Source organism: Halichoerus grypus, chromosome 2 (genome assembly GCF_964656455.1).
Source record: "Halichoerus grypus chromosome 2, mHalGry1.hap1.1, whole genome shotgun sequence".
Taxonomy (NCBI): domain Eukaryota; kingdom Metazoa; phylum Chordata; class Mammalia; order Carnivora; family Phocidae; genus Halichoerus; species Halichoerus grypus.
Window position 1 is genome coordinate 185938597 of NC_135713.1, and position 19886 is coordinate 185958482.

Consider the following 19886-nt stretch of genomic DNA (forward strand, 5'->3'; position numbering starts at 1 on the left):
GGGATGGCTCTTAAAGAGACAGTGCCCGCCTTTCAGCGCTTCGAACAGATGTGCCCTAATTGGTAGAATATATCTAAGTCTCCTAGCGTATAGCAGGCAGGTTGCATTGCCTCCAACAAACCGCCTCGGGCTCTCCCTATTCTGGGCCTTCTGCTCAAGGGACTTGGGTCAAGCTGCTGGTGGGCCTGGCTTCCCACACCAACGTAGCCACCAGGGGAAGTACAGACCCAGGGCTAGAGCACTTATGGAAAGATCTAAACTAGCTGGCCCCTTCGAAATGGATGGTAGAAGGAAGAGGTGCTTGGCTGAAGGATGGAGGGAGGGACGTACAGCCACAGATAAGAAATTCTGGCTGGGGGCTTCCCATAATCCAAAGATTACAGAAGCATCTCATGTTCCTGTCCTTCGATTGGGCGGGGGGGGACCCTTAAAGACTTCCAGGCAGTCTCTGAATTCTCACACTCTAGCTTTCCCATCTCTCCCTACGTATTATTCTTGCCCCTTTCACTGCTGAGTAAGTCTCCTTGGCCTCCTTTGCTGGTGGAAGTGGGCCAGGCCTCCCCTGAATGGACGGGAAGTAAAATTATTCACTTTGCTCATTTACTCAGGAGCAGTCTATCTCCTAAAAAGCATGGCTGTTACCCTTTTGAGCATAAACTGTCCATGTTTTTTATTATATCTTGAGATTTGAGGTTCCAGCTTTCAACTCCAAATCTAGCCATTTCTAAGGCGGAACTCGTTCTTGCCAAGAAGTTATTTCTCTAATAACATGCTAGGACTGGCCCCTGCTGACCTGTTGGTAAGTCAAGTGCATATTTGGTCTTTACAGCAGTTCCTGCAAGAGTTCTGTAGAGCAGGGAGTAAATGAGAAAAGGTGAATTGGGAGGCTCCCAAAGTGGGCTGAGGAAACCCTCAGGAAGGAAGGGATAGTGGTAAGGAGTATGGGAAGGGGGATGCTTCTCCACAATTCAAAGAAAGGTTACTTTGAGCCAGGTGACATGCCCTCTACAGAGCTGAGTCCCTGATGGCAGAGGGCTGCCCAGGAGGCTTGGCTTAGGATCCGTGCCCAGGCGGGCCTGAGGAAGTCACCATCCTGCACCTCGCTGCTTATCTGCTGGGCTTTAGCTGCGTCTCAGCTGGCAGCCTCCGCATAAATCAGCAGATGCCGCTCTAGTCCCTGACTGGATGGTCCTGTGGCCTCCGGGAGGCAGGCCAGGCGCTGGTCTGTTTCCATCTCTACCTTCAACCCCACTTCACGTCCTCCTGGCCCACTGTCTTCCCCACACCTCAGGTGGGAAGAATATCCAGCAAGAGCTGAGGCATAGAAACAAATTCACAAACATGGACCTAACTTAAAGTCCGATCAGACTGTGAAAGAGTCATGATCGCCTCCCAAACTCAGCTGCCGGAGAGGTGTCTAAGACGTGGTGGTGTGCATCTAAGGAAGGAGCAGTCCGAAAACAGGACTGCAGAGGAGCTCGGATTTCTGAGAACTACTCTGAAAAGCTACAAGAGGGGAATTGTTTTTTTTTTCCTTGAGTAGTAGTGGGTGTATTTTAGTTTAAAAAAAAAAATGGGGGGAGGAAACAAACAAAAACCTCATCTTACAGAGCTGGGGAGGTAACTCACATAAATATATTCTCCCACCATCTAAAAATATGCTTTGTAGGGGCGCCTGGCTGGCTCAGTTGGTAGAGCACGTGACTCTTGATCTTGGGGTTGTGAGTTCGAGTTCCATGTCAGGGGTAGAGTTTACTTGAAAAATAAACAAATACATACATTTTAAATGAATCAAAACATGCTTTTTAAAAACCATGCTCAGCTCAGCTTAGTTTCCTCAGCTAAAAGATGGGTGTAGTACTGGACTTGCACTCCTCACTGGCCACTGAGGTCAAGTAAAGTGAAGCAAACAAAGGAGACTTATCTTCAAACAAGACCTACCTCCCCCTACACACACGCACCCTTCCACCAAACAACATGAAACCCATGAGCAGGGGATCACTTATCCTGGGTAAGAAGAGACAACCAGACTTGGGCCACAAGTAGCCACCTGAAGTAGCGGTCAGGTGGTGACTCAATCAGGCACAGAACCCAGCTGGAACCTAAATCCTAACACAAAATACTTTTGTTCTACAAAAGCTGAGTGCAGCTCAGCCAGCCACTCCCTCTACAGAGGTGGTCGGCCATGGCGGCCAGCCCTTAGCACACACAGGGACAGAGCAAAACGTGAGCAGCCAACTGCCTGGATGGGGAGAATTCAGCTTTGCTGTTTTCCCTGGAAACCAGGCCCGTGTTAGGAAAACTCTTCCCTTCTTAGGACATCTCCTCCCATGGCGCACACTCTCAACTGTGCACAAGCCGGTGAGGGGGTGGTGTCTGGCCTTGGAGTAACTGAGCTGCTATTGTATGCACTGCTGGTAATGGATCATTAAAAAAGCCAGGAGTCAGAAAAATCGCATCCGTGTCTTTGAATGGCTCCTGCTGTCCCAGCAGCCTACCCTGCTGGCAGAACTAGCTGCTGAGCCCCAACTCCAGGAAGAAAAGGAGCGAACAGAAGAAGGCCAACCCGGCTTGCTGTTTTTTGGCTGAGTAGGGAATTGACACAGACCACCTCCGGCTCCTGTCTGGAAGTTTCGAGATCAGAGAGCTTCAGGCACAGCTGGGTTCACAGCTGCACCATTTGGAGCATTGGGCTCATTAATATTCATGAGTCATCCCCACCAATCGGCAGAGCGGATGCCATTAGCTCAGCATCTGTCGGGTTTTTGTGAGCGTTGTGGATGGAGTTTTTTTGTGGGTTTTTTTTCCCCCTTTTAAATGAACTTCTTTTGACATTTTGGATTTGCCTCTGTAGGTTTTCTCTCCTCGCCTTGCTCGGCTGCATCGTCTAAAGGAGAGGCCCAGGGGAGGCGGGCAGGGAAGAGGGAGGAGCCCCCGCCAGGGCTCCGCATCTGCCTGTTGACAAACTTCCCCTCCCAGCACCTGGGACCTCAGACCGGCTGCGAGGCCGCAAGCGGCAGCAGGTAAATTACACCTAACGAGGCTCGTGCCCGCGACGGTGCGGAGGGCCTGCCGCGGGCGCCGCGAACGGCGGCCCCTCCTCCGACCCCAGGCCGCTCGCCCCACGCGGGAGAGCCGCGCCCGGCCCTGCCCCCCACGCTGGTAAATTCGTGATTTATGAAAGCAACTCCCGCCAGCGCTCGCACCCCCTCCTCGGCTACAGCTTGTTAGGCACAAATGGCAATAAGAGCCTTAAATACTTGGATTTTATTTCAGGCCAAAGCCCCTCGACTCCGATCGCAAGGCCAGGACAGGCCCACGGCAGAGGCGGGGAGGGAAAGAGCCCACAGCCGGGGCGGGGGGGCGCGAGAGAGGGAGAGCCACCCGCCGTCGGAGTGCAGAGGCGCAGAGAGCAGGCAGAGTGGCCGCCGGCTGGGGCTCTCGGTGGAGAGGAATGAGGGCAGCGGGAGGGCAGAATGCCTCATTGTCTGAAGGCGTGTCGTTGCTCATCTCCATCCCCAGAGCCCTCTCTCCAGGCACAAAGCCCTTGAGCCCCATTGGACTGAACATACGGCCTCCCTGCCACACAGCAGAGCGACACTGTGGGAGCTGAAGCCCTGGGGGCAGGGGGCTGTTACTAAGGGAGAAGAGCAGGATTCAAAAAAGAAAGGAAGGAACCCAGGCCAACCCTGCAGAAAAGACCGCCAGGTCTGGGCTTTATAGCCAGAGGAGACGGTGAGAGCCCCGGACAGCCTTTTCTAAAACAAAGCCCCCCCGGGGGTGTTGCCTTTCCTCTGGCTTCCACCTGGTCTCGGGTCTCTCCCAGGGACCGCCGTGAACCACGTCCTGGGCCTCGGGCTCCTCACACCAGGCTGAGGGCTGGGGAGGGGCGGAACCCGCAGCCATCAGTGGTATCCGGGAGGGAAAAGCAAGGAGGTGGGAGAACATTCACCACCCTGGCCACGAAAGGAGGGAGGCAAGAGGCCAGCCTCCCAGAAACAAAGTGCTCCAAGGGCTGCAGCAAAAACCCAGCCAGTGGGAGTACAACTACACAAGCATTTCTGTTGGGTCAGTATTCAATAGGACAGCTTCAAAGTGGTCACTTGCAGGGCCCCCTAAACCAGTCAACCTGAGGCAATGCTCCCGGGCCCATTAACAAACATCTAAAGAAACTCAGCTCCCAGGAGAGTAAATATACCCCATATTTCTGTGCAAAGCCAACAGCCCACGGGCCTTATGCGTAACTTACAACTGTCCAGTGTTTAATCCTATGGAGGAAACTTGAGGAGTTGTGGTGACCGACCTCTGTGCCACCAACCTGAGCAGAGGTGACCGTAAGACACTAAGTGGCCCAGCCTCCTCAACACCTACCCTGCGCCCCCTCCCACCCCAGCAAGGCTCCTTGCCGGAATCTTCTCTGCCTCAGAGCAGAACCCAGCGCTTGGACCAGAGCTCATTTTTCTAAAACCCTTTCTAACTGCCCAGGGTCCAAAGGCACAGCACGGTCCCCTCCCACGGCCCTCCTCACAGGCTGAGGAGCAGAGGTTTCCTCGTCAGGTCTTGCAAAATCACAGCATGATGGTGAGGGGGAGGGTGGTAGAGGGGGGCTTTCCAAGGAAGGAGCTTCACAGTCAACAACGGGAGCCCACACCTCGAAATGGTCCTTTTCTTCCCTGGGAGGTGGTGAGGGAGAGCTCCTCCTGCCCGATCTTGGAAGAAAGCAGCAACTGGAAAAGAATGGGAAAGGAACAAGAAGGGCATGAACAGAGAGATAAAAATCAACGGATAAGCCCAGTGAACAAACCAACAAAAGGCGGAATGGCCATGCAGATGGAATATCATTTGGCCACAAAAAGGAAGGAAGAGCTGATAGGCACGACAGTATGGATGAACCTTGAAAACATGCTGAGGGAAAGAAGCTCATCACACACGACCACGCATCATATGACTCCACTTGTGTGAAATGTCCAGAAGAGGCAAATCCATAGACGCAGAAAGTAGATCAGTGATCACCGGGGGTTAGGAACTGGGGAAAATGGGGTGTCACTGCTGATGGGTACAAGGTTTCTTTGGGGGTGATAAAAATTGGGGTTCTAAGTTAAAAACTATTGAATTGTACATTTCAAGGGTGAATTTTATGGTATGTAAATTATATCTCAATAAAGTTGTTACTTTAAAATAGAGAGGGGAGGGCGCCTGGGTGGCTCAGTTGGTTAAGCGACTGCCTTCAGCTCAGGTCATGATCCTGGAGTCCCGGGATCGAGTCCCGCATCGGGCTCCCTGCTTGGCAGGGAGTCTGCTTCTCCCTCTGATCCTCCCCCCTCTCATGCTCTCTGTCTCTCATTCTCTCTCTCTCTCAAATAAATAAATAAAATCTTTAAAAAAAAAAATAAATAAATAAATAAATAAATAAAATAGAGAGGGGAGAGAAATAAAGAACAAGCGAGACTTCTCTTCTTTTCCCCAGGTTTCAGCGGGAGAGCCGGCTACCCAGGTTCGGGCTCACCCAGACGCTCAGGCCCCGGCGCATGAGAGGAGAGAACCGTGCACGGGAGGACGAGCCTCTTCTGAGAGCCTACAGCGCTGTGACGGTACTTCCTCTGTTAAGCGGACACCTCACTGGCCCAGGTGACAGTAATCCTAGCCCTCAGTGCCTCAAAAAAAAAGAGGGAGCTCCAGTTACCTCTTCGGCTGGTCTCCTTTAGCCAGGTGAGAGGAGCCCTGCCTTTCTTCCTGGACCCAGCCACAGTTCGACATAGCGTAGTGAAGAATGGCATCAGAAACGGTCATGGCGCTTCGGCCCTGGACACAGGCTTCTATCTCGGGCACCGAGAGCTGGCTTTGCAGGAAGAGGTGTAACTGGCTGTCTGAGAGGAGGACCACACTCTGCAGGACCCTGGGGCAAACACAGGGGTACAGCACAGACTCACCCTGAGCAGCTGCTCTCCCCAGCCCCCCCCCCCCACAAAGGGCTTCTGGCTTGAACGGGCGCTGAAGGCATGCGGGTGCCTGTCTGTTCCAAGGGGCCATCCTGCCAGCACCTTCCCCCTCCCCGCCCGCACCCAGGAGGCAGGTGCTAGCCCACCCCATCTACTCACTTTTCCAGGAAGTGCTGCAGACCCTGTCGCCGCTTCTCGATGAACTCATCTGAGCTGCCAAAGAAGGTTGACTTCCCAGGAAGTTCAGGTACAGGCCTATGGGGTCACATAATGTAACACCCAAGATAAGTGTGACATTAAAGATAGTCATTCCACCCCCTGATCAAGGAAATCCCCTAAAAAGAGGCACAAATCAAAACAAATAGCTTTTAATAAGGTGGGGGGGGGGGCAGGGCTAATACTGACTGCAGGCCCCGTGTCAGCCACCGTGCTAAATGTTTTACAAACCTTATTTCATTTACTCCTCCCAAAAACCCTATGAAAAACCTATTGATGTCCCCATTTCAGGAGTAAGGAGATAGAATCAGAGAAGTTAAGTAAATTTCGCAGTGTCACACAGCTAGTAACCAGCAGAGCTGGTATCTGAACCATGTCTGTGACTTCAAAACTCTACTGCTGCTAAACTACATTGTTTACAAAACCCACTCCCGCCATCAGCTCTTATTTTAAAAATGGAGAAACTTGGACATGGAGGCATGAAGCATGCTGAGTCCCTGTGTGTAAATCAAGACTAGCTCCTCCAATCCAAGAAGGCCACATGCTTAGAATTTTTTTTTTTAAGATTTTATTTATTTATTTATTTATTTAGAGGGAGCATGAGCGGGGGGGGCGGGGGGGGAGGCCTAGGGAGAGGGAGAGAGAATCTCAAGCGGAGTCCGCACTGAGCCAACCCGGGGCTCAATCTCATGACCCTGAGAGCATGACCTGAATGGAAATCAAGAGTCGGATGCTTAACCCACTGAACCACCCAGGCACCCCTCACATGCTTTGAATTTTCTAAAAGTAGTTGAGTTGCAGCAAGGCATCCACAAACTCTTTCAATCTTCCTAGCTTCTATTATGAACATATTTTTTTAAAAAAACAACAGGCCAGGGGCGCCCGGGTGGCTCAGTTGGTTAAGTGTCTGACTCTTGATTTCAGCTCAGGTCATGATCTCAGGGTCCTGAGATTGAGCCCCGGCTCAGGCTCTGCACTGAGTGTGGAGCCTGCTTAAGATTCTCTCTCTCTCCCTCTCCTTCTGTCTCTCCCCAACTGTTCACGCTGCCTCTCTCTCTCTCTTACAAAAAAAAAAACCAAACAGGCCAGGGTGCCTGGGTGGCTCAGTCTATTAAGCATCCAACTCTTATCTCAGCTGGGGTCATGGTCTCAGGGTTGTGAGATCAAGCCCCACATCCAGCTCTGAGTTGAGCATGAGGCCTGCTTGGAATTCTCTCTCTCTCCCCACCCCCCGCCCCTCCCCTCCAGCTCACACTCTCTAAAAAAGCAAAACAAAACAAACAAACAAACAAAAATAGGCCAGGCAAGAGAATGCAGGATCTGTCAGAAGTTCCAACTGGCTGTGAGGGCCTGACCCTTGACGGCGGCCTCATCAGTCCTACATGTTAACTAACTGGCTAGGTCACCCACAGGCCCCCTGTTCCCAGAGCATTCAGTGACTGTCTGCAACGGAATCACTGTTCTACATTGTCTCCTGTTTAGGACTTATTTGGAGTGGTGTAACTGAGGAGTGAACAATACTGCTTTTCCTAAGGCTTTCAGTCTGTTATGTCTCTGGGAAAAAGTCTCTGCATGAAAAAGAAAAAAAATTAACATGTTGTATTACATATCAAACGGACAGGAACACCACGGGTCACAAAGGTCCAGGTGCTAACAAGTTTCTGATCACGAGTGATACGCACATATAAAATGCTAGCAGTACATTTGTGTAGCCCTAGGTGAATATGCATATAAAAAATGAAAAATATTTTTGATATTTGTATGACTTTGTTAAGTCAAAATACTACAGCTCTGTTTTTATTTTTTCCACTGACTTGAAAACATAATTTAAGAACACATATCTCTCCTAAGTGCCTGACATGTTGCCAAGTTTTCTTTATTGTAAACTCTGGTTCTCATGTACGTGCCTAAAAAGCCAGTCTCAGACCCAAGAAAGAAGCAGAAGCAAACTCACACCAAACCAGCATTTCTCTGTAGCTGCTTCCTCAGCCACACAAACTCACGGTAGCGGCGACGCACACAGGACGTCTTGGCAGTAAAGGCCTTGCTGTTGGTCTACGGGAGGAATTACGTGAAAAAGAAAAAAAAAAAAAACCCCAAGCAGAAAAAGACCAGGTTCACTCCCCCTCATCACGCTCACAGAGGATCCAAGCCACCAGGCCACAGTGCCGAGCCGGGGCTCCAGCTAGAGCCCGGGCCGGCAGGCAGTTCCCGCTGCGGTCCCGCAGGCCCCAAGCTCAGTCCTCTCCCGCCTCCTCTTCAGTCTCAGGACTGTCACATCCACAAACAGGTTCCGCCTCCGCACTAGCCCTGAGCCCCGGCGGGGGTTGACCCCAATATGAAGTCTGATGCACTTACGTGGAGAAATATCTTATAATCCACATAAGAATTCCAGGAGCCCTCATTCTGCACGCGGGGGTCCTGCACACGCACAGTGATCACCTCCTGGAGGTAAGAAAGGCTCCTTCAGCTCAGCCACAAGGTGAGGAAGCTCTGACATCACAGCTGCCAGACTCTTTCCGGTCGGCACCGGCCTTCACTCATGCAGCCCTTCGATCCACCAAGTACTCACGGCCCGCCCACTGCGTGTCAGACACGGCTGAGGCGCTGGGGGAGAACACGACCGCGAGACAAAAACCCTTGCCCTCGGGAAGCAGACATCAGCTGCATCCCAACGAATGGAAAAGTTAGTCAAAATGGACCCTTATTTCCCAGGAATGGCTTTACTACGGATTTCCTTCTCCTGCCTTTATTCTGAGCTCATCAGAACCCCCGAGGTATTACTGTCATTAAAATACCATGGAGCAATGATTGGCGTCTTTCCCCAAATCCCGTCAAACTTTTACCCACCTGTTTCCTGAAGACCACACGCTTACCTCCTGCTCTTGGTTTTCCAACATCTTACACCAAAAGCCCATTGGAAGAAAACATCTGATGGGGGACAGAGGACAGGGGAACAATCATGGTTAGCATGCTTCTATTCTTATCACTCTTTATCAAGAAAAATTTTCATTGACTCCCCCTCGGGAAAACCCAGCCACCTTTTTTTTGTTGTTTTTGTGTAAAACTTAAGAGGAAGCAAAAAAATCCCCCTGCCTTAGCCCAGTGCCAAGCTAAAAGCCCCGGGGGATTTGCCTCCCTTCGCAGACCACAGCCTGGACCCTTAACCAGGCCACCTCCAGCCAAAGCATGTTTGGGTCTATGCAGCGTTCACCTCAGGCAGCCGGAACAGGCAAGCTGGGTTGTCACACCTTTCTGCAGGAGCACGGCACGGGAAAGCAGCTGTCTTGTGGCCACACAACACGCCTCTGCAAGTGAGCCTGACAGCACCCCCTCCTGGCGGCTTAGAGACCACCAAGCCCCACAAACACCCATGCTCTGAAGTCTCTCTTTGTCTTGCTAACCAGTCGCCTACCCAGGGGTAAATCATAGAGCTGGAGAGCGCCGGGAGCACCTGAGTGGGTTGCCCGGTTGCGACCTTCCCTTACCTCATCTGTTCTCCGGAACCCAAGCCAACGGTTCCAATCATTTCCTCTCTCGACATGCTATCCGGTTTGTACCTCTGCCCAAGCACCCCACAGCTGCACGGGTCGGCTCGGGATGTTTTCCGCTCCTTTGTAAAGATTCATTAAAGCCTAAGCCCCTGATTTCCCCCAATGTGGCCGTTTACATGTGCAGCGACATCGCCCACTTCGACAAGGGGATCATGAAGCTTCTAGCACAGGGTTACTCCAGTCCAAAGGGGCCCATGATGTCACCTTCTGTTAAAATACAGCACTAATCTTGTTACTCCTAGAACCACTCAAACAGTATCCACCCTGGCGGCCGCCTCCACCCCCTTCTCCTCTCTTAAGAGCGGAACAATAAGGTTTAATTTCCCTTTCCAATTTACCTTGAAATGAAAACTGACTTCAGCCAATATGTACTGCCAACAAATGATCCAGGCTGGCTCCTGGGAAAACAAGACTATCTCGAAGCTCTCCCTCACCTCCCCCCATGCCCATTCACACACCCACTCATTTTTACAGTCCTACAATTAATTTTAAACACATTCTCTTATTAGTTCTGCCTTACCATTAGAACAGTGTGTAATGAGTTCCCTTCTATTTTATGTTTTGCTAACACAAGGCTAACGTTTCAAGAGAAGGGGAACTCATTTACACCAAAAAATTAGCGGAGCAAACAGCTTTCCCAATCCTTTCCAGTATACCGTTAGATCTCTCCACACATAGCCACTGCACACAGAGACAAAACTGCATGGTGGATGACGGGACTGGGCTACACCGTTGAGCAAACCAGAGGTTTTATGACTGCGATGCCATCTTTGTACTTTTGCTGACAATCTGATTTTTCATCTGATGAAGGCACCTTCACAAAGGGGTCCTGAACTGAAAGGAAATTCCAATTCCTTAACAACCAATCTGTAACATCCCCGATGTAAGCAATCAAATGGCTGTGACCAAAAAGAACAGGCCGACTCGTGAACAATTAACCTCCTCAGATTAAAAAAAATTTTTTTTCTCTTCTCTTTTCAGGCATTTGGTAAATTGCCAGCACAGGAGCAGACAGTTAAATATTCTGACGTGTCTTTTCACAAAAGTAACGATGGGCAAGATGACAAGGAAATCAGAGTCATCCACACACTCAGTGGAGCTCACACATCTCCTGTGCCTTCAAAGGTTTGCCAAATTCAGGACCATAATTTAGTGACTAAGTGGCCATCATTCTCAGGTTCAAGAAGAGTGTGTCTAGGGCCCTGAACCACCTCCAAGCATAAGTTCCTCTCCTTTCCTTTGAGGCTAAAACCACTTAGAAAAAAATAGCTATAAACTGGCTTTAATAAACTGGCTTAAAAAAAAAAAAATCCTAGCACCCCCCCCCCAAGATGCTGTAAACTTAAATCTAAGTTTAAAGAGCACTAACAAAATTTCCATTGTAACTTTGCCTTAAAAACATTGGACACTGGAACAAATACAAAAACCTAGACTCCAAGTCATAATTTCTAGCAATTACCATTCTCCATCAGCTTCCTCCACATAAATGCCACTCCCCAGGAGGAAATGAAGCTCAGTTTTGCCAGTGGAGGGGAAAAAGGAAGTTCCTAAAGTTAGCTCGTGATCTGGGAGATGGATCCCCGTCATTCAAATAAGGATAAGTCAGCAATCCTCTCAGCTATGTATGTATGCATCTCACTCTGCACTAACTACATTTCCTGGGTCCTTTCAATCACATCTGAAGCTTCCTTTACTTTCTCCACCTATACCACCCACCACCAATCTCTCTGGGAAGAACCCAATTGTTTGCTTTTTACAAAGCAGATTCCTTGTAAGGTTTTCCTGTGTCCTAACAATTCAAGGTAGCAATTCAGGCTTTCGCACCACCATTTTCACTCCCATTTAAACTACTTCAAAAAGACAGGTTGAAAAACAAATAGGGTGATAAAAGTGTATTGAGCCACCAAGACTCCTATCCCTTCTTACTCATTCTTGAGCCCTTGGAGACTGATGCCAACTCAAAAAGCTCTCCTTCTTAAACACCCACAGGTGGTAGAGGATGCTCCCTTTTCTGACCAAGTTCTATATGTTCCCAACCAAGCAGCTCCGCTCCATCCTTCTGTCCGTCTGTAACTTGCCACTCCTTACACTTGGGAGGTAAATTATAAAGGCGACCACAATCTAGCACAAGAGCCCGCCTCTGTCCCGAAAAATACCTGTCGTCACTCCTAGTCCTAGCCGTTTCGGTAAATGTTGCCAAACTCTGGTCACTCCACCTCCATTCTCCACGAACTAGGAGCAAAAGGGCCCCACGACCCTTCTTCTCCTTTGACTATTAAGCTTAGGGAGTGGAAAGGAAAGATGCTTTATACTTTAAAAACAAATGAAAAAGCCGGGTTTCCTTCCTTGGATCCCGAGCAAGCCCCCGCCTTCATCCCGGGAGGCGAGACAGCCTCTTCCCTAAGATGTCAAGCGAGATCCCCACGCACAAACGCCACTCCTGACGCTCAAGCCTCGCTTGAGAGCAGCACCCACTCCCCGCGGCCCCGCCCACGACCCCTCACCTGAGAGCAGCACCCACTCCCCACAGCGACACCGCCAGCGCCGCACCATATAGCCTGAATCTCGGCTTCTCCTTCCGGGTGAGTGGCCGGTGCCCCGGTGCACGACGGGAGAAGGCTCCCGGCCACGCCAATGCCCGGGGCCCAGGACGCCCCGCCCCTGCAGGCCCGAGCTCTTAGTGGAGATCCCGGCTCCCGAGACGCTGCGTTTGGCCCCGCCCAGGCCCTGGCCCGGAGTCGGGATCCCCTAAGACTCACTTGGGACACTGGAGGGTGGACGCGGGAGAGGAGCCGGGAATGGGCTCTGACGGCCAATCCGAAGCCGTGTCCCGCCCATCGTTGTCAGGCCCAGCCAATCAGGCCCAGGGAGGGTTATTAAAGGTCCAAAGGAGGGTCTCCGAGGCCGAGAGGTGTCAGGAGGCTGTCTCCGGTATTTGTCTGGCCGAGGGCCATCCGGAATGTGGGAAGACGCCCACGTTCCTAGAGATTCGCAAAGTGCCGAGAGCTTCCCCATTTGAACCCCGTGGGTTGCAGTTCCCTCGCGGAGTTATCGAAGGCGTCCCAACTCACATTCGTAAAACCACAGATTGTCACAGCGAAAACCGAACTGCGATGGCCCAACAAACACCGGATTAACTCGCGGAAACAAGTCCAAAGAAGGATCGTGCAGCTAGTTAGGGAAAAGAAAATAAGTTGAATATGATGTTTTTATGTTGTTGAAACGTCTTTTACAACCTGTTAAAAGATCATTGTTGCAAAGATATTATCAAGGAAAAAGTCAGGGTCACAAAACACAAGCTCTGGGGTTAGGTGGCCTGACTACAATACCCAGCACTGCACTGGGCCGTGGGGCTTTAAACTGATCTTAAAGCTTTGTAAATCTTAGTCTCCTCATCTGTAGAATGGAGAATATTGTACAATCTCAAAGCAGAGTTTCTCAAACCTTTTAGTCTCAGGATCCCTTTACATTTTTTTTTTTTTTTTTAAGTAAATTATACACCCAACCTGGGGCTGGAACTCCACCCCAAGATCAAGAGTCGCATGCCCTAAGGATTCAACCAGCCAGGCGCCCCCACATTCTTAAAAATTAAGAGTGTTTATTTAGGGGCGCCCGGGGGGGTCTGTCCATTAAGCGTCTGCCTTTGGCTCAGGTCATGGCTCAGGTCATGATCTCAGGTCTTGGGATTGAGTCGCAAATCGGGCTACCCGCTCAGCGGGGAGTCTGCTTCTCCCTCTCCTTCTGTCCTTCTCCAACCCTCCAGCTCAATGCGCGCGCTCTCTCTCTCTTTCTCAAAAAAAGAAAAACAGAGAGAGACTGTTTATGTGGGATATTCACCAAATTAAAAATTAAAATTGAGAAATTAAAAAGCATGTATTAATTCACCTAAATTAATAATAAATCAATACATTTTAATATATTTTATGAAATATAACTGCACCTTCCCCCCCCCAAATTAGTAGAGTGGCGATGCACTACAATTTTGCAAATCTCTTTAATGTCTGGCTTAATAGAAGACAGCTGGATTCTCATATTTGCCTCCCCATTCTCTCTGGTTTGCTATGTTATTTTGGTCTAGGAAATGAAGAAAATCCGGTCTCACAGATACATAGTTAGAAAAGGAAGGGGTATTTTTAGCCAATAATTGTGGATACTTTAAGATACTAGCAAAACTCAACAAATGGTAATTTTTTTTTTTTTTTTTTTTTGAGAGAGAGAGAGAGGCAGAGAGGGAATCCCAAGCAGGCTCCACACCCAGCACGAGCCCAAGGAGGGGTTCCATCTCACAACCCTGAGATCATGACCTGAGCGGAAATCAAGACTCAGACGCTTAAGGACTGAGCCACCCAGGCGCCCCAATTTCTTAAAGATTAGCAGCCTAGGCACCTCAGTCCATTAAGCGTCTGACTTTGGCTCAGGTCATGATCTCAGGGCCCTCGGACTGATCCCTGAATGGGCTCCCAGCTGAGTGAGTAGTCGGCTTCTCCCTCTCCCACTGCCCCGCCCCCTCCCCCTGCTCATGCGCATGCTTGGGCTCTCTCTTCAATCAATCAATCAATCAATCTAAAAAAAAAAGATTACTTGCAATAGGGAATCCGAAACCACTTGGAAAATATTGGTTTACTGAATTATGCGGATCTTCCAAATATTGATGAATTTCACTACTCAACATAAAAAAATCACATTTATTATAATCATCATTGATCTCAACAGGAAAATCCTGGGAAGCTGTCAAGCTCATTTTGGTGGATACCACCTTTTCCAAAATTGCAATATTTTTCTTGAAAGCTCAAATTTTGGGGTGCCTGGGTGGCTCAGCCGGTTAGGTGTCTGACTTTGGGTCATGATCTCAGGCCCCTGAGTTGGAGCCCCAAGTCTGGCTCCCTGCTTAGTGGGGAGGCTTCTTCTCCCTCTCCCTCGGCCCTTACCCCCTACCTGTTCTCTCTGGCTCTCTCTGTCACTCTCAAATACAGAAAGAATCCTTAAAAAAAGAAAAAGCTCAAATTTTATCATTGACAAAATACTTGTAAGCCATTTTTCCTTGAAGTGTCAGGCTCCTTCCATTCAAATAGTCAAGTCTGAATAACCACAGTTTCCCTGTCATTCTTTCAAACAAAAATGGTGTTCTAAAGCCCACAGCCATACCATCTTGAACACCCCTGATCTCAGAAACTAAGCAGGGTCAGCCCTGGTTAATACTTAGATGGGAAAAATGGTGTTCTATGAAAAAATGCAGTCAGTTCAGCTCACACATCTCTATCACACAACTATATATGTCAGTAAGCAGCAGAAGTGTTTTATGTACCTCTCCTATTTCATTACACAGAACATTTAAAAGATGTATACTCCAGAAGAGAGATTTCACAAAATTAATAATTTGTACTGCTTCATAAAGGATAGTCTTAAGTGGGAGTGGCTTTCTTTTTTTAAGATTTTATTTTTTTTTAGACTTTGTTTTTTTTAAAGATTTTATTTGTTTGACAGAGAGAGAGAGAGAGACAGCAAGACAGGGAACACAAGCAGGGGGAGTGGGAGAGGGAGAAGCAGGCTTCCGGCGGAGCAGGGAGCCCGATGCGGGGCTCAATCCCAGGACCCTGGGATCATGACCTGAGCTGAAGGCAGATGCTTAATGACTGAGCCACCCAGGTGCCCCTTAAAGATTTTATTTTTAAGTAATCTTTACACCCAGTGTGAACCTCGAACTCACAACCCTGAGATCGAGTCACATGCTCTACTGACTGAGCCAACCAGGCACCCTGAAGTGACTTCTTAATTCTTTTATTGCATAGGCATGGCAGGGAAGAATAGGATGACTCTAGCACCAGCTGGTGCTGTGCTGCCCTGATTGACACTAAGGTGCCAGCAAGTTCACCCACCGTCGGCTTTGCACCATCAGTGAAAATATAAACACAGTGAAAAAGAGCAAATCATGTCTTAATATTATCATGAAAATAGTTTCAACCTTACAGACTCCCTGAAACTCTCTCAGGCACTCCCAGGGTCTGTGGACTACACGTGGAGAACCAAAGAATATATCTGCAAGTATTCATTAGACAAATATTCATTGAGCCCTTTCTATGGACACTGTTTTACACAGTATGAATAAAGTGAGCCCAACAGGAAAATACCCTGACCTCCTGGAGCTTATATTATAAGTAGTATAAGGGCTTAGCATCATTGCCTCACATATTACTCAAAAAAAAATTTTTTTTTGAGAGAGAGAGAGTGAGAGTGCGTGCACACACCAAGCTGGGGGAGGAGGGCAGAGGGAGAGAGAGAATCTCAAGCAGGCTCCACGCTCAGCACAGAGCCAGGTGTAGGGCTTGATCTCAGAACCCTGAGATCATAACCTGAGCAAAAATCAAGAGTTGGATGCTTAACTGACTGAGCCACCTAGGCACCACCTCAATAAATGTTTTTAAATAAATTTATTGAACAGTTTGAATGTAATATAGGTTTCTCACTCAGTGCCATATCTTGATCTTATTTTTCCAACGATAATTTCTAACACGTGATAGTGGGGCCAATCTTTATCACACCTGAAATTCTAGTGCCCCTCCAGGCAGTTATCATTTTGCATGAGAAAATCAATCAATGTCAGGGCTATAGGTACATGATTTGAGAAGTGTAGGTTTTAATTAGAGTCCAGTAACTACCAGGAAGTCACGTGAGAATCAAACTGACCAGGGGAGGTAAGACAGATAGCTCTTAAGTATATTTGCCTCTTAAAAGAGAGTACTTATTAATGCCAAATGAATAAATCTTTAACAATAGAATGTCAAGTAGTAGTGAAAATGAAAGAATCTCACACCCATTAGGAGATGACTACTGTCAAAGAAACAAAACAACAAGTATTTGCAGGGGTGTGGAGAAATTGGAACCCTTGTGCGCTCTTGGAGGGAATGTAAAATAGTACAGCCACTAGGGAATACAGTTTGGCAATTCCTCAAAAAATTAAAAATGGAACTAACATATGATCGAGCAATTCCACATCTGGAGCTGAAGTGTTAAACAAACAAAAAATGGATCCAAAATGGAGTCACCTGTTCTAAGCCTATGTCAGTAAACCAAGACTTAAAATCTAACCTAATTGCTGTTTCAGCCCCTCCCAGAATGTAATCTTAACTGGTCAGTCTAGTGAGGTAACCTTGTCAGCACCAGTGAGGTAATCTGCCTGAAAGACCCCTTCCGTCTCCCAAAGAAAGATAAGATAATCCAATTGTTCCCATCCCTGCCCCCATTTCTCTATAAAAGCCTTCCATTCGGGGGCACCTAGCTGGCTCAGTCAGTAGAGCATGCAACTCTTGATTTCAAGCCCCATGTTGGGCATAGAGATTACTTTAAAAAAAAGTCTCCCATTTTGTATGCTCTTCAGAGCTCCTTTCTATTTGCTACATGGGATGCTGCCCATCTATTGAATAGAGCTAATTTAATCTTTAATTTCACTTAGTTGAATTTTTGTCTTTTAACACCCAGAAGAACTGAAAGCAGTGTCTCAAAAAGATATCCATACACCCATGTTCAGAGCAGCATTATTTACAATATCTAAAATGTGGACGCAACCCAAAGGTCCAACAGTGGATGAATGGATAAGCAAAATGCGATGTATTGGGGCGCCTGGGTGGCTCAGTCGGTTAAGCGTCTGCCTTCGGCTCAGGTCCTGATCCCAGAGTCCTGGGATCGAGCCCCGCATCAGGCTCCCTGCTCGGCAGGAAGCCTGCTTCTCCCTCTCCCGCTCCCCCTGCTTGTGTTCCCTTTCTCGCTGTGTCTCTCTCTCTGTCAATCTTAAAAAAAAAAAAAAAAAAAAGCAATGTATACATACAATGGGATATTCTTCAGCCTCAAAAAAAAAAAAAAAGGAAATTCTGACACATGCTACAACGCATGAACCTTGAGAACATCACACTACATGAAATAAGCCAGTCACAAAAAGACAAGTACTATGTGATTCCACTTAAATGAGATTCTTAGTGTAGTCCCAATCTTAGAAAGTACAATGATGGCTGCCAGAGGCAAGGGGGAGGAGGAATGGGGAATTTTTGTTTAATGGGTATAGAGTTTCAGTTTTACAAGATGAAAAGAGTTCTGGAGATGGATGATTGTGATGGTTGCACAACACTGGAGTGCATTTAATACCACTGAATTGGACACTTAAAAATGGTTCAGATAGGGGCGCCTGGGTAGCTCAGTTGTTAAGCGTCTGCCTTCGGCTCCTGGGATCGAGCCGCGCATCCGGCTCCCTGCTCCGCGGGAAGCCTGTTTCTGCCTCTCCCACTCCCCCTGCTTGTGTTCCCTCTCTCGCTCTCTCTCTCTCTCTGTCAAATAAATAAATAAAATCTTTAAAAAAAAAAATGGTTCAGATGGTAAATTTTTATGTTATGCATATTTTACCATCATTTTAAAAATTGGGGAAAAATGAAACACAGAACTTCAGACAGAAGGGAAGAAAATATTTCAAAAGTGCTGTACTTCCCCCCACTCCTTAAACACATGAGAAGCAGCTCTCCGCTGTACCTAAAATAGCTACTGTCTGTGCCAGTGTATGGCATTCCCTTCATACATTACAGTCCATCCCACAGAAATGCTGCAAGTCAGGTCTTTTTTTTTTTTTTAAGATTTTATTTATTTATTTATTTATTTATTTATTTGACAGAGAGAGAGAGAAAGAGCGCACAAGCAGGGGGAATAGCAGAGGGAGAGGGAGAAGCAGACTCCCCGCGGAACAGGAAGCCTGGTGTGGGGCTCGATCCCAGGACCCCGGGATCATGACCTGAGCCAAAGGCAGATGTTTAACCCACTGAGCCACCCAGGCGCCCCTGCAAGTTAGGTCTTGAGCAATGTTTCCATGTTTCAGATTTTTATGTTGGCCGAGGCTCAGAGAGGTTAAGGAGCTTGTTCGAAGTTACACGGCAGACAAAAAGTAGAGACGGAACTGAATCCAGTTTAGCCTGATTCCAAGTCCTTGTTCTTTTTTGCAGCATCCAACTTCCTCTCTTCCCCACATTCCTTGTGATTTTAGGAACTTCATGTGAGAGACATATTTCCTGTGGGCATGAGCAGTGTGACTTCAAATGCTGTCTTGAGCAAGGTTATTATGACTGAGTTGCCATTACCCTTAGAAGGGAAAGAAACTCTGAGGCTCTGAATAATTTAAAATGCCGCCCATTCTTATGGGAAGAGAAAAGAACTGAACCCATTTGATCCTAAAATGACTTTCAAAAAAGATATTGTTATGCAGAAACTTTAGGCTTGAGAGTTTGACCTTCATCCCTGACAGAGTTCCAGAATAGATTATTAACAAGAGAGCTCTGAGAAGATTGCAGATTAGCAGAAACCAGTGGTGTTCCAATACCTGAAAAGGTGACCTTTTACTCCCTAATTCTAGAAAGGTGTAGAGCATCTATCCAGTGATGATTCCCTCTACTTTGAAATACCCATATAAAGAGCCAGAATTTACTAACAAACCATATGTGCTAGACCAGAAGCTGTTTTCCGATGACGTAGGTTTAAGAAAATGGTGACATTTAGCCTAGAGAAGTAAGACCTTGAGGAACATAAAGGCTGAATTTCAATACTAGAAGGATAATACGAAAGAGGAATTAGGTTTACAGAACACAACTGTGTGCAACCACACACCCAGAATTAGGAGGAATTGGTGGTATTTACATGGGAAAGCAGAATTCAGCTTAATATGAGGAATTAGGGATGGCAGCATTTCGTGTGGGCAGAACTATGGTTTGGAAGTTAGAGGTAACATCAAACTTCAATTCTACCCCCTTCTTGCTGAATGCCCCTGGTCAGATTATATGACCTCTGAGGGTCTTTCTGTAAAATGGAAATGGTAATTCCCACTTCTCAGCGTTGTTTAGGATTAAATAACATTAATCAAGGTCTTAACAGAATTCCTAGTGCTGGGGTGAACATCAATAACAGTAGCTAATATTATTAGAATTAATTTTCTCATCATTACAGTTATTAAAAACAAAATAGGACACTTTAGGAGGGAGTGAATAGGTGGATTTTTGCCTCTTCCTGGACACCCAACCCAAATGTCTCAGGAAGAATTGCCCTCTTCTCTGTGCTCTCACGGCTCTTAGCAAAAGTATTACGATATTGTTGGGCTGGGTTTCTTAACAGCAATTTTCCGGAGCCCTGCACAGTGCCTGGCTCAGGAAAA

At 47.8% G+C, this 19886-nt stretch overlaps 2 protein-coding genes across 8 annotated transcripts in view; both read right to left on the minus strand.

Moving 5' to 3' along the window:
- Positions 1-3252: 3252 nt before the first annotated feature.
- Positions 3253-12370, minus strand: SNX11 (sorting nexin 11). Of its 6 annotated transcripts, none has more exons than XM_078065626.1 (9): positions 12214-12335; positions 10048-10107; positions 9644-9768; positions 9032-9086; positions 8514-8600; positions 8110-8210; positions 6099-6194; positions 5684-5896; positions 3253-4727 (listed from the first exon to the last, which is right to left on the minus strand). In XM_078065626.1, exons 3-9 carry the CDS (start codon positions 9697-9699, stop codon positions 4454-4456), a joined length of 882 nt encoding a protein of 293 aa, XP_077921752.1. In that variant the 5' UTR covers positions 9700-9768; positions 10048-10107; positions 12214-12335; the 3' UTR covers positions 3253-4453. The 6 variants fall into 6 exon arrangements, with proteins under 6 accessions (XP_077921752.1, XP_077921751.1, XP_077921749.1 ...); XM_078065625.1 differs by having other exon boundaries at positions 9644-9916; XM_078065623.1 differs by having other exon boundaries at positions 9370-9916.
- A 494-nt stretch (positions 12371-12864) lies between these two features.
- NFE2L1 (NFE2 like bZIP transcription factor 1) overlaps positions 12865-19886 on the minus strand; it is a 46398-nt gene continuing 39376 nt past the window's right edge. For both annotated transcript variants that reach the window (XR_013445043.1, XR_013445044.1), the window contains one exon: positions 12865-12880. The gene's annotated coding sequence lies outside the window, so the exon portion shown is untranslated. The remainder of the gene's footprint in view (positions 12881-19886) is intronic.